Raw genomic sequence first — 15,946 nt, 5'->3', positions numbered from 1 at the left:
GGGAATCTTTCCAAAATAAAACCCCTTATTTTAGCAGGTCTTATCTTAATTCAATCTTTTTATTTTCTGTTCGGTATCTTTTGATGTTTTGTGAAAACTCTGTGGGATTTCTTTGATGGCACTAATTTGTTAAGGGATTTTTCTGTTTTTCCAGGGCATTTGTTGCTTGTTGGTTGAAGAAATGTCCCCCTAGCACTACATAATCTGTCTGCCAGAGTTTAATAGATAGCCCCTGCTTTGACCCTCCTTAGAAAACTTCTCAAGGGGGAAATCAGCAGTGAGGTCTGTGACATTTATCTAACACCCTTGTGGGATGCTACTGTAGTTGGAATGCAATTAACCCTTATTTTGCAGCTTAAAATGCATTTCCTGTAGAATAGGGTGAACCCACATAGACCCGAGACCAAAAGTAGAGAATTGGTCATGGTGGTACTAGTACTCCATGTCTTTAGCTTATGAAAGTTTTTCTCTTCTTCATATCGTTTTGCTTTTGTTGACTCATGGAGCTCCCATCTTCTGAAGAGAAAAGTAGGTTCTGAGGAATGAAAAACTTTTTCTCTACAAGGTGAGGCCCTGCAAGTGTTGTTTTAGAAAAACTTTTCTTGGTGACCAGCCTGGGTAGACACCAAGTATGATGGTAACTCATTCTGGCAATGATTTGTTCTGTGATGTCATGTTTGTGATCGGGCAGGAGAACCCTGTGAAAGGAATAGCTGACATCAGTGACAGAATTGGTCTTGATAGGGGTAGGGAATTCATATCGAATTCACCCAGATATCTTGGAGGATAGAGGGTTCCAGCCTCCTTTAAGTAAGGCACTTTATTATCAGATAATAAGGCTCTGCCTCAGACGGAAAAATTTTTTCATTCTTCTTCATAACCTTTTTTCCTGTCACATTTTATTACAGTAGTAGTTTTGGTTATACTAAAGCCTTTTCTGTGAATATTAGACATGAAACTGGTGCATCTTCAGCTTGTTTCAGTTTGAGCCATTCATAAAGCATGATTCTAGTTGTCAGAATCAGGCTTAGCTAGTGTTTTGCTTATCAAGAGCTTTTTCAGGTTTTGATTTGGCAAAAAACCTGATAAGTTATTGTTTTCATGCTGTAATATCGTAAACAGTTGATGAATCAATGTAATATTCTCTCATAACATTAATATGCCCCTCACCTTTCTGCAGTCATTTGGAAACATCTGTTTTCTGTGAATGTTAAGTGCAACTTGCTTGAATCCACTCTTTTGCAAAGATCTCTCTGTTGATATCATTTTGGAATAGGTTACCTTAACTACAGGATGTAGAAAAATCCAATAGTAAAGTCATTTCACTGGATAAGTGTGAGTGACCGTAGCAGCTGGTACCAGCACGAGACCAGGTTATAGTGATGGGTGATTTGAATGCGAAGGCGAGTAATGTGGCAGTAGAGGGTACAGTCGATGTACATGAGGTGTTCAGTGTTGTAAATGGAAATGGTGAAGAGCTTGTGGATCTGTGTGTTGAAAAAGATCTGATGATTGGGAATACCTGGTTTAAAAAGAGAGATATACATAAGTATATGTAAGGGGAGTGGGGGAGGAATGGGATGTATTTAGGGAATCAGTGATGGATTGCGCAAAAGATGCTTGTGGCATGAGAAGAGTGGGAGGTGGGTTGATTAGAAAGGGTAGTGAGTTGTGGGATGAAGAAGTAAGAGTATTAGTGGAAGAGAAGAGAGAGGCATTTGGACGATTTTTGCAGGGAAAAAATGAAATTGAGTGGGAGATGTATAAAAGAAAGAGACAGGAGGTCAAGAGAAAGGTGCAAGAGGTGAAAAAAAGGGCAAATGAGAGTTGGGGTGAGAGAGTATCATTAAATTTTAGGGAGAATAAAAAGATGTTCTGGAAGGAGGTAAATAAAGTGCGTAAGACAAGGGAGCAAATGGGAACTTCAGTGAAGGGCGCAAATGGGGAGGTGATAACAAGTAGTGGTGATGTGAGAAGGAGATGGAGTGAGTATTTTGAAGGTTTGTTGAATGTGTTTGATGATAGAGTGGCAGATATAGGGTGTTTTGGTCGAGGTGGTGTGCAAAGTGAGAGGGTTAGGGAAAATGATTTGGTAAACAGAGAAGAGGTAGTGAAAGCTTTGCGGAAGATGAAAGCCGGCAAGGCAGCAGGTTTGGATGGTATTGCAGTGGAATTTATTAAAAAAGGGGGTGACTGTATTGTTGACTGGTTGGTAAGGTTATTTAATGTATGTATGACTCATGGTGAGGTGCCTGAGGATTGGCGGAATGCGTGCATAGTGCCATTGTACAAAGGCAAAGGGGATAAGAGTGAGTGCTCAAATTACAGAGGTATAAGTTTGTTGAGTATTCCTGGTAAATTATATGGGAGGGTATTGATTGAGAGGGTGAAGGCATGTACAGAGCATCAGATTGGGGAAGAGCAGTGTGGTTTCAGAAGTGGTAGAGGATGTGTGGATCAGGTGTTTGCTTTGAAGAATGTATGTGAGAAATACTTAGAAAAGCAAATGGATTTGTATGTAGCATTTATGGATCTGGAGAAGGCATATGATAGAGTTGATAGAGATGCTCTGTGGAAGGTATTAAGAATATATGGTGTGGGAGGAAAGTTGTTAGAAGCAGTGAAAAGTTTTTATCGAGGATGTAAGGCATGTGTACGTGTAGGAAGAGAGGAAAGTGATTGGTTCTCAGTGAATGTAGGTTTGCTGCAGGGGTGTGTGATGTCTCCATGGTTGTTTAATTTGTGTATGGATGGGGTTGTTAGGGAGGTAAATGCAAGAGTTTTGGAAAGAGGGGCAAGTATGAAGTCTGTTGGGGATGAGAGAGCTTGGGAAGTGAGTCAGTTGTTGTTCGCTGATGATACAGCGCTGGTGGCTGATTCACGTGAGAAACTGCAGAAGCTGGTGACTGAGTTTGGTAAAGTGTGTGAGAGAAGAAAGTTAAGAGTAAATGTGAATAAGAGCAAGGTTATTAGGTACAGTAGGGTTGAGGGTCAAGTCAATTGGGAGGTGAGTTTGAATGGAGAAAAACTGGAGGAAGTGAAGTGTTTTAGATATCTGGGAGTGGATCTGTCAGCGGATGGAACCATGGAAGCGGAAGTGGATCATAGGGTGGGGGAGGGGGCGAAAATCCTGGGGGCCTTGAAGAATGTGTGGAAGTCGAGAACATTATCTCGGAAAGCAAAAATGGGTATGTTTGAAGGAATAGTGGTTCCAACAATGTTGTATGGTTGCGAGGCGTGGGCTATGGATAGAGTTGTGCGCAGGAGGATGGATGTGCTGGAAATGAGATGTTTGAGGACAATGTGTGGTGTGAGGTGGTTTGATCGAGTGAGTAACGTAAGGGTAAGAGAGATGTGTGGAAATAAAAAGAGCGTGGTTGAGAGAGCAGAAGAGGGTGTTTTGAAGTGGTTTGGGCACATGGAGAGGATGAGTGAGGAAAGATTGACCAAGAGGATATATGTGTCGGAGGTGGAGGGAACAAGGAGAAGAGGGAGACCAAATTGGAGGTGGAAAGATGGAGTGAAAAAGATTTTGTGTGATCGGGGCCTGAACATGCAGGAGGGTGAAAGGAGGGCAAGGAATAGAGTGAATTGGAGCGATGTGGTATACCGGGGTTGACGTGCTGTCAGTGGATTGAATCAAGGCATGTGAAGCGTCTGGGGTAAACCATGGAAAGCTGTGTAGGTATGTATATTTGCGTGTGTGGACGTATGTATATACATGTGTATGGGGGGGGTTGGGCCATTTCTTTCGTCTGTTTCCTTGCGCTACCTCGCAAACGCGGGAGACAGCGACAAAGTATAAAAAAAAAAAAAAACATAAGTATACATATGTGAGTAGGAGAGATGGTCAAAGGGTGTTATTGGATTACATGTTATTTGATAGGCGTGTAACAGAGAGACTTATGGATGTTGATATGCTGAGAGGGGAAGCTGGAGGGGTACCTGATCACTATCTTGTGGAGGCAACGGTGAAGATTTTTAGTGGTTTCCAGAAAAGAAGAGAGAATGTTGGTGAGAAGAGAGTGGTGAGAGTAAGTGAGCTTGGAAAGGAGACTTGTATGAGGAAGTACCAGGAGACATTGAGTTTCGAATGGAAAAAGGTGAGAGCAAATGATGTGAGGGGAGTGGGGGAAGAATGGGATGCATTTCAGGAAGCATTGATGGCTTGTGCAAAAGATTCATGTGACATGAGAAAGGTGGGAGGTGGGCAGATTAGAAAGGGTAGTGAGTGGTGGGATGAAGGTTTTTGGTGAAAGAGAAGAGAAGTGTTTGGACAATTTTTGCAGGGAAGTAGTGCAAATGACTGGAAGATGTATAAAAGAATGCGGCAGGAGGTCAAGAGAAATGTGCAAGAGGTGAAAAAGAGGGCAAATTTGAGTTGGGATGAGAGAGTATCATTAAATTTCAGGGAGAATAAACAGATGTTTTGGAAGGAGGTAAATAATGTGCGTAAGACAAGAGAATAAATGGGAATATCGGTGAAGGGGGCAAATAGGGAGGTAATATTAAGTATTGATGAAGTGAGGAGGAGATGGAGTGAGTATTTTGAAGATTTGTTGAATGTGTTTGATGATAGAGTGGCAGATATAGGGTGTTTTGGTCAGGGTGGTGTGTGAAGTGAGAGGGTCAGATAGAATGGTATGGTAAACAGAGGAGAGATAGTGAAAGCTTTGTGGGAGATGAAAGTAGGCAAGGAAGCAGGTTTGGATGGTATTGCAGTGGAGTTTATTGAAAAAGGGGTGACTGTGTTGTTGATTGGTTGGTAAGGATATTCAGTGTATGTATGGATCATGGTGAAGTGCCTAAGGATTGGCGGAATGCATGCATAGTGCCATTGTACAGTGGCAGAGGGGATAAAGGTAGGTGTTCAAATTACTGAGTCATAAGTTAGTTGAGTATTCCTGGGAAACTATATGGGAGGGTGTTGATTGAGAAGGTAAAGGCATGTACAGAGCATCAGATTGGGGAAGTGCAGTGTGGTTTCAGAAGTAGTAGAAGATGTGTGGATCAGGTGTTTGCTTTGAAGAAACTATGTGAGAAATACTTGAAAAAATAGATGGAGTTGTATCTAGCATTTATGGATCTGGAAAAGGCATATGATAGGGTTGATAGAGATGTTTTGTGGAAGGTATTAAGAGTACATGGTGTGGGAGGTAAGTTTCTAGAACCAGTGAACAGTTTTTATGTAAGGCATGTGTCACAATTGGGAAGAGATGAAAGTGATTGGTTTCCAGTGAATGTTAGTTTGCGGCAGGGGTGCGTGGTGTCCCCATGGTTGTATAATTTGTTTATGGATGTGGTGGCTAGGGAGGTGAATGGAAAAGTTTAGGAGAGAGGGACAAGGATGCAGTCTGATGGGGATGAGAGGGTTTGGGAAGTTACTCAGTAGTTGTTTGCTGATGATACAGCACTAGTGGCTGATTCAGGTGAGAAACTGCAGAAGTTGGTGACTGAGTTTGGTAAAGTGTATAAAAGGAGAAAGTTGAAAGTAGATGTAAATAAGAGCAAGGTTATTAGATTCAGTAGGGTTGAGGGACAAGTTAATTGGGAGGGAAGTTTGAATGAAGAAAAACTGGAGGAAGTGAAGTGTTTTAGATATCTGCTAGTGGACTTACCAGTGGAAGAAACCATGGAAGCGGAAGTGAGTCACAGGGTGGGGGAAGGGGCGATGGTTCTGGGAGCATTGAAGAATGTGTGGAGGGTGAGAATGTTATCTCAGAGAGCAAAATGGGTATGTTTGAAGGAATAGTATTCCAACAATGTTATATGGTTGCAAGGCATAGGTTATAGATAGGTTTGTATGGAGGAGGGTGGATGTGTTGGAAATGAAATGTTTGAGGACAATATGTGGTGTGAGGTGGTTTGATCAAGTAAATAATGAAAGGGTAAGAGAGATGTGTGGTGGTGATAAAAAAAAGTGTGGTTCAGAGAGCAGAAGAGGATGTATTGAAATGGTTTGGTCACATGAGAGAATGAGTGAGGAATGATTGACAAAGAGGATATGTGTGTCAGAGGTGGAGGGAAGAAGGAGACCAAATTGGAGATGGAAGGATGGAGTGAAAAAGATTTTAAGCGATTGGGGCCTGAACATACAGGAGGGTGAAAGGCATGCAAGGAATAAAGTAAACTGGAACGATGTGATATACCGAGGTCGACGTGCTGTCAGTGGATTGAACCAGGGCATGTGAAGTGTTTGGGGTAAACCATGGAAAGTTTTGTGGGGCCTGGATGTGGAAAGGGAGCTGTGGTTTCGGTACATATTCATACTTGCTGCCTTCATCCATTTCTGTCACACAGGAAACAGCATATATATCCTCTTTGTCAATCTTTCCTCACTCATTCTCTCCATGTGTCCAAACCGTTTCAACCCACCCTCTCTCAACCATACACATTTTATTACCACACATCCTTCTTACCCTTTCATTACTTACTTGGTCTAAACACCTCACACCACGTATTGTCCTCAAACATTTCATTTCCAATGTGTCCACCCTCCTCCTCACAACCATATCTATAGCCCAGTCACAGGCAAAAGTCTACATCAAGGCCAGGCCTTAATTGAAATATAAAGAAGTTAATGAAAAGGAAAAAGAAGAAACAAGGAAAAGTGTGTATAGATAGATTTTGGAGGTTGGGAAAACTTGTCTTCTAAAGTGTGCCAGGTCATAGTTATTGTGAAAGACATAAAAGGGTAGAGAGTGACAGAGCTTTGAAATGTAGGGAAAGACACGGTTACCAAAATGGCCCACCCTTGAGTTGCCAATAACCACACAGTAATCATGTGATGCAGCAGCATACAGAGTTTTGCATGGCCTGTCTGTTGGTAGGGGCACACCAGCAGCCAGTTTTTGTAAGCAAAAACCAAAGAAATACCTATAGAAGAGGGTAAAGTGAGCTAGCTTTGTGGCACAGGGCAAAAGGGTCAAGTTTTGAAATTTGCCTTGGAGAGTGTATAAGTTGGACTGGTTTTGACTTGACTCTGTCAAGTAAGGATGCAGAAGTAGAACCACCCCAGATGTGAGAGCAGTATTCCATACATGCATGGATCATTCCCTTGTATAAACTGAGCAACTTTTCAGAAGATAAAATCAGCATCTTAACAGGACTTCCAATTTCTTAGAGGGAGACTTAGCTATTTCTGTAATGTGGGGTTTCCAAAATAGAGTCTATGTTACTGTGATATTAAGTAAGTTCATTGCATCAAGAGGTAGCGTTACAGAACCTTTAAAGGAAAAAGGAAAATTGAGGAACTTGTGGTAGGGAGATGGGTGAAAACTGGGTCGTGGAGGCATCAAAGTTAACCAGATTTCGTCTGCTGCACTGAGGCACCCTGTCCAAGTATGAGTTTATTGAGGAAGTTGTGTTTACATGGGATGCAGATAGAGTGAGAGAAGAAGGAGCAGATTTGAAGGGTGTGAGACAGGACAGAACCAGGAGGAACACTGCTGTTTGTGGAGATGAATTTGCCAGAGAGCTAGATATGAGGAAGCAAAGTGTGGTAGGAAAGCCAAATGAGGGAACCATGGAGAAGAGACCTCGATGCTTTGGATATATGAAGGACAACTGCACAGGGTTCCCCAAAATTTTCAGGGATGATGACCAGACATTAGTAAGATAGGAAGGAATATCACCAACCATACTGTTGATCAGAGAGAAGACTGTGATATTCAAGATGTCTGAGGATATAGGTGTTGTTGTTATATACATTTTTATTGGGAGATAGAGGAGATTCTACTTACAAGGGCTTCCCAGTTAGTTGAGGGGGTAGACATTAAAGCTTTTTTTGTAATAGTGTGTTGGATTATGGGAAATTTATTCACAAGGTTAGTGTTTAGGAAAAACAACAGATTTTGTATATAATAGAATCCTTAATGTTTAAAGAATATTGTCATATTTTACTCTGCTGTAAATGTAGCAAACACTACACTGGATGTAATTAGATACTCTTTGTAGTAGATTATTGATATGATCAACATTCTTTACTTTATGTTACAGGTTCTTAGATTTGCTATTTATGACTGGGATACCAAGACTACAAATCCAGATGATCAGGACTCCCTTGGTACTGTTGAATGCTCTTTGGGAGAAATTATGGCTTACCAGGGTTCACAGGTAGGAACAGTAAATTTATTTTAATAATGATATTTTGAAGGCTTTCAGGGTAACTTGTAAGTCTACCCCAGGGAATTCGATGTTCCTGCCCTTTTGCCAGTCAGTAAAGATGGTAAAGTTGATTTCCAAAAAAATTATGCATGTGTTCATTTGCCCAACCCTACATAATGGGAATAGGTTTAAAATGGAAGATAGATAGAGACAGGCTTTGAACAATTATTTCTCTCATGAAATGTCAATGTTCTGCTCGTAAATGGTAATTTTCAGTCTTATTATCAGGATTTTGGTTGAAAGAACAGCACTGAGGAAAATTGTACATGAAGGCTCCTGACACAGGGGAAATAATTCAGATTTGCTTTGTAGCCATGGCCCTGGGAAGAGCAGCTGATTTTCTAAGGACTTGTTAGCAAAAGCATCGATCATAAGATACTAGATGTGTGGTATTTTGCTTTCATTTTCATACTATAACTGATCCAGGCTTATCATGTTTAATATCAGAAAGATCATTCTTCTGAACTCAGATCAGAGAATCCTTTATCTTAAGTGGGCTAAAGATCTTGGATGTTGTTCCATATCCCTTTTATGGGAACTGCAACTTTATCAACATCAAGGACTTTACCCAGTTCACATTTCTAAGGTCATGGTGCATGTTATTGAAGATATATTCTTTGTTGTTTTCCATAATTACCACATATCTATATGATATTTGGTAATTATCAGATGTGGTAATTACTGTTACAATATCGAGATTCACTCTTGCCTCATGATATTATATGAAATCTTTTCTGGTATTTAATGAAGATTTTGAATGTTAATGCTTGTTAATCTACAGTTTGGTAAAGAGAGGAATCTTCATGTAAGCTGTTGCTCCCTTATCTTATTCTCTTATCCTTCCAAGAATGATGGATTCTTGATATCTAAAACAGTAGTATCTCTGCCTTACTTTTTTGTTTTAAGAGATTGTTGAATTGTATGCTTTGTGTAGGAGGTCTGTATACAAAACCAAAGAATATTATTTAATTTCTTTCATCATTGGGTTCTAATTATATGGGAACTGTTAGTGCTAAGTTTATACAGTAAAAAAATTCCTTCCTTATGTATCCTACCCTTGTTTAAGTTATTGTATCATGTAATTTCTCAGAGATTTTGTTTTATAACAGTGTTCATACAAATTGTATTTTATTACAGCTTAGCAGAACTATATCTGGAGGTGGGATCCTTATGATAGAAGGAGATGAAGTGTCTTCATCCAAGGAAGTTATCACTATGAACATGTCTGGAGCAGATTTGGACAAAAAGGACTTTTTTGGAAAGAGTGATCCTTTCCTGATTTTTTATCGATGCAATGATAACAATACCTATGTTCCTGTGCACAAGACAGAAGTCATTAAGAAAACACTTAATCCAGCCTGGAAACCCATCATTATTCCAGCAAGAACACTGTGTGCGGGAGACCATAATCGTAGCATCAAGATTGAGTGCTATGACTGGGATTCAGATGGAGGGCATGATCTGATTGGTGAATGTTACACCAATTTGCAAAGGTATGGATCATATTATTAAGAAAGATAGGTATATTTCCTTTTTAGAGAAAAATATTACTTTCTTTTCTTTTCTTTCAAACTGTTCGCCATTTCCCGCATTAGCGAGGTAGCGTTAAGAACAGAGGACTGGGCCTTTGAGGGAATACCCTCACCTGGCCCAATTCTCTGTTCCTTCTTTTGGAAAATTAAAAAAAAAAAAAAAAAAAAAAAAACGAGAGGGGAGGATTTCCAGCCCCCCGCTCCCTCCCCTTTTAGTCGCCTTTTACGACACACAGGGAATACGTGGGAAGTATTCTTTGTCCCCTATATATATATATATATATATTTATTTATTTTGCTTTGTTGCTGTCTCCCGCGTTTGCGAGGTAGCGCAAGGAAACAGACAAAAGAAATGGCCCAACCCACCCCCATACACAATGTATATACATACACGTCCACACACGCAAATATACATACCTATACATCTCAATTATTTATTTATTTATTAATTATACTTTGTCGCTGTCTCCCGCGTTTGTGAGGTAGCGCAAGGAAACAGACGAAAGAAATGGCCCAACCCCCCCCATACACATGTATATACATATGTCCACACACGCAAATATACATACCTACACAGCTTTCCATGGTTTACCCCAGACGCTTCACATGCCTTGATTCAATCCACTGACAGCACGTCAACCCCGGTATACCACATCGCTCCAATTCACTCTATTCCTTGCCCTCCTTTCACCCTCCTGCATGTTCAGGCCCCGATCACACAAAATCTTTTTCACTCCATCTTTCCACCTCCAATTTGGTCTCCCTCTTCTCCTCGTTCCCTCCACCTCCGACACATATATCCTCTTGGTCAATCTTTCCTCACTCATTCTCTCCATGTGCCCAAACCACTTCAAAACACCCTCTTCTGCTCTCTCAACCACGCTCTTTTTATTTCCACACATCTCTCTTACCCTTACGTTACTCACTCGATCAAACCACCTCACACCACACATTGTCCTCAAACATCTCATTTCCAGCACATCCACCCTCCTGCGCACAACTCTATCCATAGCCCACGCCTCGCAACCATACAACATTGTTGGAACCACTATTCCTTCAAACATACCCATTTTTGTTTTCCGAGATAATGTTCTCGACTTCCACACATTCTTCAAGGCCCCCAGAATTTTCGCCCCCTCCCCCACCCTATGGTCCACTTCCGCTTCCATGGTTCCATCCGCTGCCAGATCCACTCCCAGATATCTAAAACACTTCACTTCCTCCAGTTTTTCTCCATTCAAACTCACCTCCCAATTGACTTGACCCTCAACCCTACTGTACCTAATAACCTTGCTCTTATTCACATTTACTCTTAACTTTCTTCTTTCACACACTTTACCAAACTCAGTCACTGCTTAGAATAATTCTAAAGATATCTTTATACTCATGTATGCTTCTTATCTGTTTCCCCTTTTAGAAAGTCAAAATACAAGGAGGGGAGGGTTTCTGGCCCCTCGCTACCTCGCTTACATGAGGGGGGAGGGGGTTGTTATTCCATGTGTGGCGAGGTGGCGATGGGAATGAATAAAGGCAGACTATGAATTATGTACATGTGTGTATATGTATATGTCTGTGTGTGTATATATATGTGTACATTGAGATGTATAAGTATGTATATTTGCGTATGTGGACGTGTATGTATATACATGTCTATGTGGGTGGGCTGGGCCATTCTTTCGTCTGTTTCCTTGTGCTACCTCGCTAACGCAGGAGACAGCGACAAAGCAAAATAAATAGATAAAATGTTTCTTATATTTTTTCATTGTTGTATTGATGCGAAGAGAGTTTTTATTCTTACATGGTTTCTTTATTTTTGCATTCATTACGTGAAGGATTTGGCTGGTAGCCCTCTACACTCAAAGCATCTAGAATTAACTTAGGAACTCCATATGTACAAGTAGAAGTCTGCTACAACAACAAGTATTCCATTTCTCTCCAGTCCTACTAATGTCTTTGTGTAGGTCAGCCAGGTATAGCTTGCATGATACTAATGAATGTCATTATGTTGATGCCCTTACCAGGGTCACAAGTTAGTGGCTCAAAAACTGGGTAACCACTAAATAAATTATGTGTTCTCCAGAGCTGAGGATAACCTTAAACAGCATTGTTGCTTCTGTGGTTCATTTCCATTGGAAAAAATGTCTGTAAAGAAATTTGAGTTGCTAGAGAATGAGGAAAGAGGGAAGGAGTATGAATGAGTTGGAAATGTATTAGAGAAAGCAGTAGGAGGTCAAGAGAAAGGTGAAGTAGCTGAAAAAGATGGCAAATGGTAAAGAGTTGTGGTGAGCAAGTAACAACAAACTTAAGGGAGAATTAGAATATATTTTGGAAGAAGGTTGATAGTGTTAGAAATTCATGAAAACATATGGAAACATTGGTGATAGAAACAAATGGGGAAGTGGGTACTGGCAAGGATGAGGTGAAGTGGAGATGCAGTGACTACTTAGAAGGGTTGTTGAATGTGTTTGATGATAGGGTAGTAGATGTAGGGTGTTTTGGTCAGGGAGGTGTGTGAAGAGAGTGTTTCATGGTATAGTGAAAAGAGGTGTGATGAAAGCCTTGTGTAGGAAGAAATGTGGCAATGTGGATGGTCTTGCAGTTGAATTTCGTAAGAAAGGTGTTGACTGCATTGCTGGTTGGTTGGGTAGGATTTTTATTGTGTATTTGGATCATGGTAAGGTGCCTGAAGATTGGTGTAATGCGTGTGAAGTGCCATTCCATAATGGCAGGGGACAAAGGTGAAGGTTTGAATTACAGAAATACAAGTTTGTTGAGTGTACCTGGTAAGTTGTGTAGAGAGTGGTGATTGAAAGGGTGGTGGCATGTCCAGAGCATCTGACTGTAGTTGTAGGAGTGTTTGAGGATGCATGGATCAAGTGTTTGCTCTAAGGAATGTGCATGAGAAATACATTGAAAAATGTGAGGATTTATATGTGATATTTATAGATGTGGAGAATGCATGTGATAGGGTTGATGTTCCGTGGAAGATACATCGAATGTCTGGTGTGGGAGGACATCTATTAAAGCAGTGAGGATTTTTAAACAAAAGGGTAATGCATTTATGTGATTATTTTGAAAGGAGGTTGAGTTGTTTCAGGTAAAATGGGTCTGCAGTAGGGGATTGTGGTATCACCATGGTTTTTTTTTTTTTTTTTTTTGTGAATGGGGTGGTAAGGGGGGATGAATGCAATGGTCTTGGAGAGAGGAGCAGGGAATAGGGGGTTCTAGTGGCCTCTGTTTCATTCCTATTGGAAAAGAACAAAGAATTCTGCACAGAATATCTTGTGTGTCCTACTTCATAAAAGGAAGGGTAGAGTGATGGGATGATGAAGTTAAGCTACTAGAGAAAGAAGAAAGATGGAAGGAGTGAGTGAGCAGGAGATATATGAGAGAAGGCAGCAGGAAAGTTGCTGGAGCTGAAAAAGATGGCAGATGATGAAAGATGGGATGAGTGAGTAACAGCAAATGTAATGGAAAGTTAGAAAAATGTTTTGGAAGTTTTGGAAGGAGGAAAATAGTGTAGGAGAACAAATTGGAACACCCGTGAAGGGGGCAAATGGGGAAGTGGGAACTGGCAAGGATGAGGTAAAGAGCAGGTGGAGTGAGTATTTTGAAGAATTATTGAATGTTGTTTGATGATAGGGTGGCAGAGGAAGATTGTTTTGGTTTTGAAGGTATGCAAGGTCTTGGCATATGATAGTGTGAAAATTGAGGAGGTGGTAAAAGCCTTGTGTAAGATGGAGAGCTGGAGAGGATGGTATTCAATTGAATTACGTAAGAAAGAAGGTGAATGTAGTTGGTTGGTTTGCTTGGATTTTGAATGTGAGTTTAGGTCATGGTAAGGTGCCTGAGGATTGATGGAATGCCTGTATAATGCTTCTGAGTGAACAAAAGGGAGACAAAGGTATTTGTTTGAATTTTGGTAAGTTGTATGGAATGGTGGTGATTGGAAGGGTGGTGGCATATACAGCGCATCAGACTTGGGAAGAACAGTGTGGTTTCAGGAGTGATAGAGAATCTGTGGATCAGATGTTTGTTTTGAGGAAGGTATGAGAAGTATTTGTATGTGGCACTTATTAATCTGGAGAAAGCATGTGATTGGGTTGATAGGGATGTTCTGTGGAAGGTCCAGTGAATATATGGTATGGGAGAAAATCTGTTAGGAACAATGAGGAGTTTTTATCAAGAGACTGAGGCATGTGTGTGATGAGTAGGTAGGGAGGAGGGTGAGTGTTTCCAGGTGAAGGTGGGTCTGCGGTATGGGAGTGTGGTTTTACCATAGCTGTTTTTGTGTATGGATGGGGTGGTGTGGGAGGTGAATGCAGAGGTCTTGGAGAGAGGAGCAGGTATGTAGTTTGCTGGGGATAGGGCGTTTTAGGGTTTTTGCATTAAACTTAATAAAAGAAAGGGTAGTGAGCAGTTGGATGATGAAGTGAAATTGCTACAAATTGCTATAGGGAAAGAAAAGAGGGAAGGAGTGTGAGTGGTTGGGAGATGTACAATAAAAGCAGCAGGAGCTCAGTAGGATGGTGTAGGAGCTGAAAAAGAGGACAGATGATGAGAGTTGGGGTGAGTGAGTAACAACAAACTTTAGAGTGTATTGGAAAATGTTTTTGAAGGAGGTTAATGATGAGAGGAAAACAAGGGATGAGGGATGAGGTGAAGAGGAAATGGAGTGAGTACTTTGAAGTATTGAGGAATGTGTTTGATGATAAGGAAGCAGAAGTAAGGTATTTTTAGTGGGTAGGTATGTGAAGTGAGACAGTTGTGGAGATATGAAGAACATTATATACATTACACTAATTGGAAGAAGTAGATATGTAGTAAAAGGGGACATCAAAAGAGAAGGTGAGACAGGAAATAAAGAGGATGTATAATTGTGGAAACTACACAAAGCTTAGTCATTTCTCTGGTAGCATACATTGGAAAATGGAATTCAATAGTCAGGAAACAGGGTGGTGTATTGAGAGGTTCTGGGAAATATACAGTAGATGAGTAGAGGCATAGGTACCTCAAGCCTCAAATTTAGAGGGATCATTAAGAAAGAGGAGGAATAGTGCAATGAAAGACATCATAAAAGCAAAGGAGCTTTGTAATGTGCAATGATGAAGATATAGGCAGCAGGCACTTTTAGCCTAGCAGCGTTTTGCTGGGTATAAGAGAGCACATAACAAGTATAGCAGGATAAGAAAAGAGGAACAAAGAAACTTTGATTTTTTCCCCAAAGCATGTGAAAATTCAAAACTTTGATATATATTCTCTAGGAGTCATTTGTCATTTAAGGAGCAGCTACGGGATTCAGAGAGAAGTATGTAAAGGATGTTGTATGGCTATGTGAGGAACTCAATAACAAATTTAGAAGTGTTTTCACAGTGGAAGACGCTTTAGCCCCAACACCAGTGAGGTGGATGAGATAGGAGGTTTTAGAAACCATTGAAATATCTAGAAAAGATGTTAACAGTAATAAAAGGGTTTGACCCAAACAAGGATCATGATCTTGATCAAATTTCATCTCATGCTAAAGAAAGATGCCGATACGTAAGATAAACCACTTGAATTACTGTTCAAGATGTTGCTGGAGAAAGTCATAGTGCTTAGGAAATGGAAAAGGACAAACATCATAAATGCGTATATGAAAGGTGACCGGAAACAGGTGTCGAACAGCAGACCAGTCTCACAACCAAGTATGGTGTGTAATGTTCTGAAAAATATTATTAGAAAGTAAGTGGATGACCTTCTATGGAGGAGAAATTTCTGAATCAAGTGATATCTTGGTTTTAGGGAAAGGGGGTCATGTGTAACTAATCTTTTAGGGTTTTACAAGAGACTAAACTCATTCATAGACAAAAGGAAAGGCTAGGTGGACTATCTATGTTCTGCTGGAAGGCATTTGACACTGTACACACAGGAGACTGATTAAGAAGCTGGATCACCAAGCAGGAATAAGAGGGAACTCCTATGATGGATTGAAGATTATCTCAGTGGGAGGAAGCAAAGGACAAATGTATGAGGGACCTTTTCCAAGTAGGTTGAGGTGACCAGCGGAATACCTCAGAGTTCGGTCCTGAGACCATTACTCTTCTTGACCTGTATTAATGACTTGTCAGAAGGTACAGAAACCAACTTGAATATATTTACCGATGATGCAAAGGTCATTAGGGAAGTGAAAAGCAAGGAAGATTGCATCAGCTCACCAGTGATCCAAAACAGACTCCAAAGTTGGTCTGAAATTGTGTTTGATTGAATTC

The 15,946-nt window shown here is 40.6% G+C and overlaps 1 protein-coding gene across 5 annotated transcripts in view; it reads left to right on the top strand.

Annotated features, from left to right (window-relative positions):
• Positions 1-15,946, top strand: part of LOC139757524 (copine-8-like) — a 157,527-nt gene that overhangs the window by 38,303 nt on the left and 103,278 nt on the right. For all 5 annotated transcript variants that reach the window (XM_071678067.1, XM_071678093.1, XM_071678056.1 and 2 more), the window contains 2 exons: positions 7,999-8,115; positions 9,304-9,659. In XM_071678067.1, the coding sequence (XP_071534168.1) occupies positions 7,999-8,115; positions 9,304-9,659 (473 nt within the window). The remainder of the gene's footprint in view (positions 1-7,998; positions 8,116-9,303; positions 9,660-15,946) is intronic.

This window comes from Panulirus ornatus, chromosome 2, assembly GCF_036320965.1.
Source record: "Panulirus ornatus isolate Po-2019 chromosome 2, ASM3632096v1, whole genome shotgun sequence".
Classification (NCBI taxonomy): domain Eukaryota; kingdom Metazoa; phylum Arthropoda; class Malacostraca; order Decapoda; family Palinuridae; genus Panulirus; species Panulirus ornatus.
Note: the sequence above shows the minus strand (reverse complement) of the source record. Positions and strands in the feature narration are given on the sequence as shown.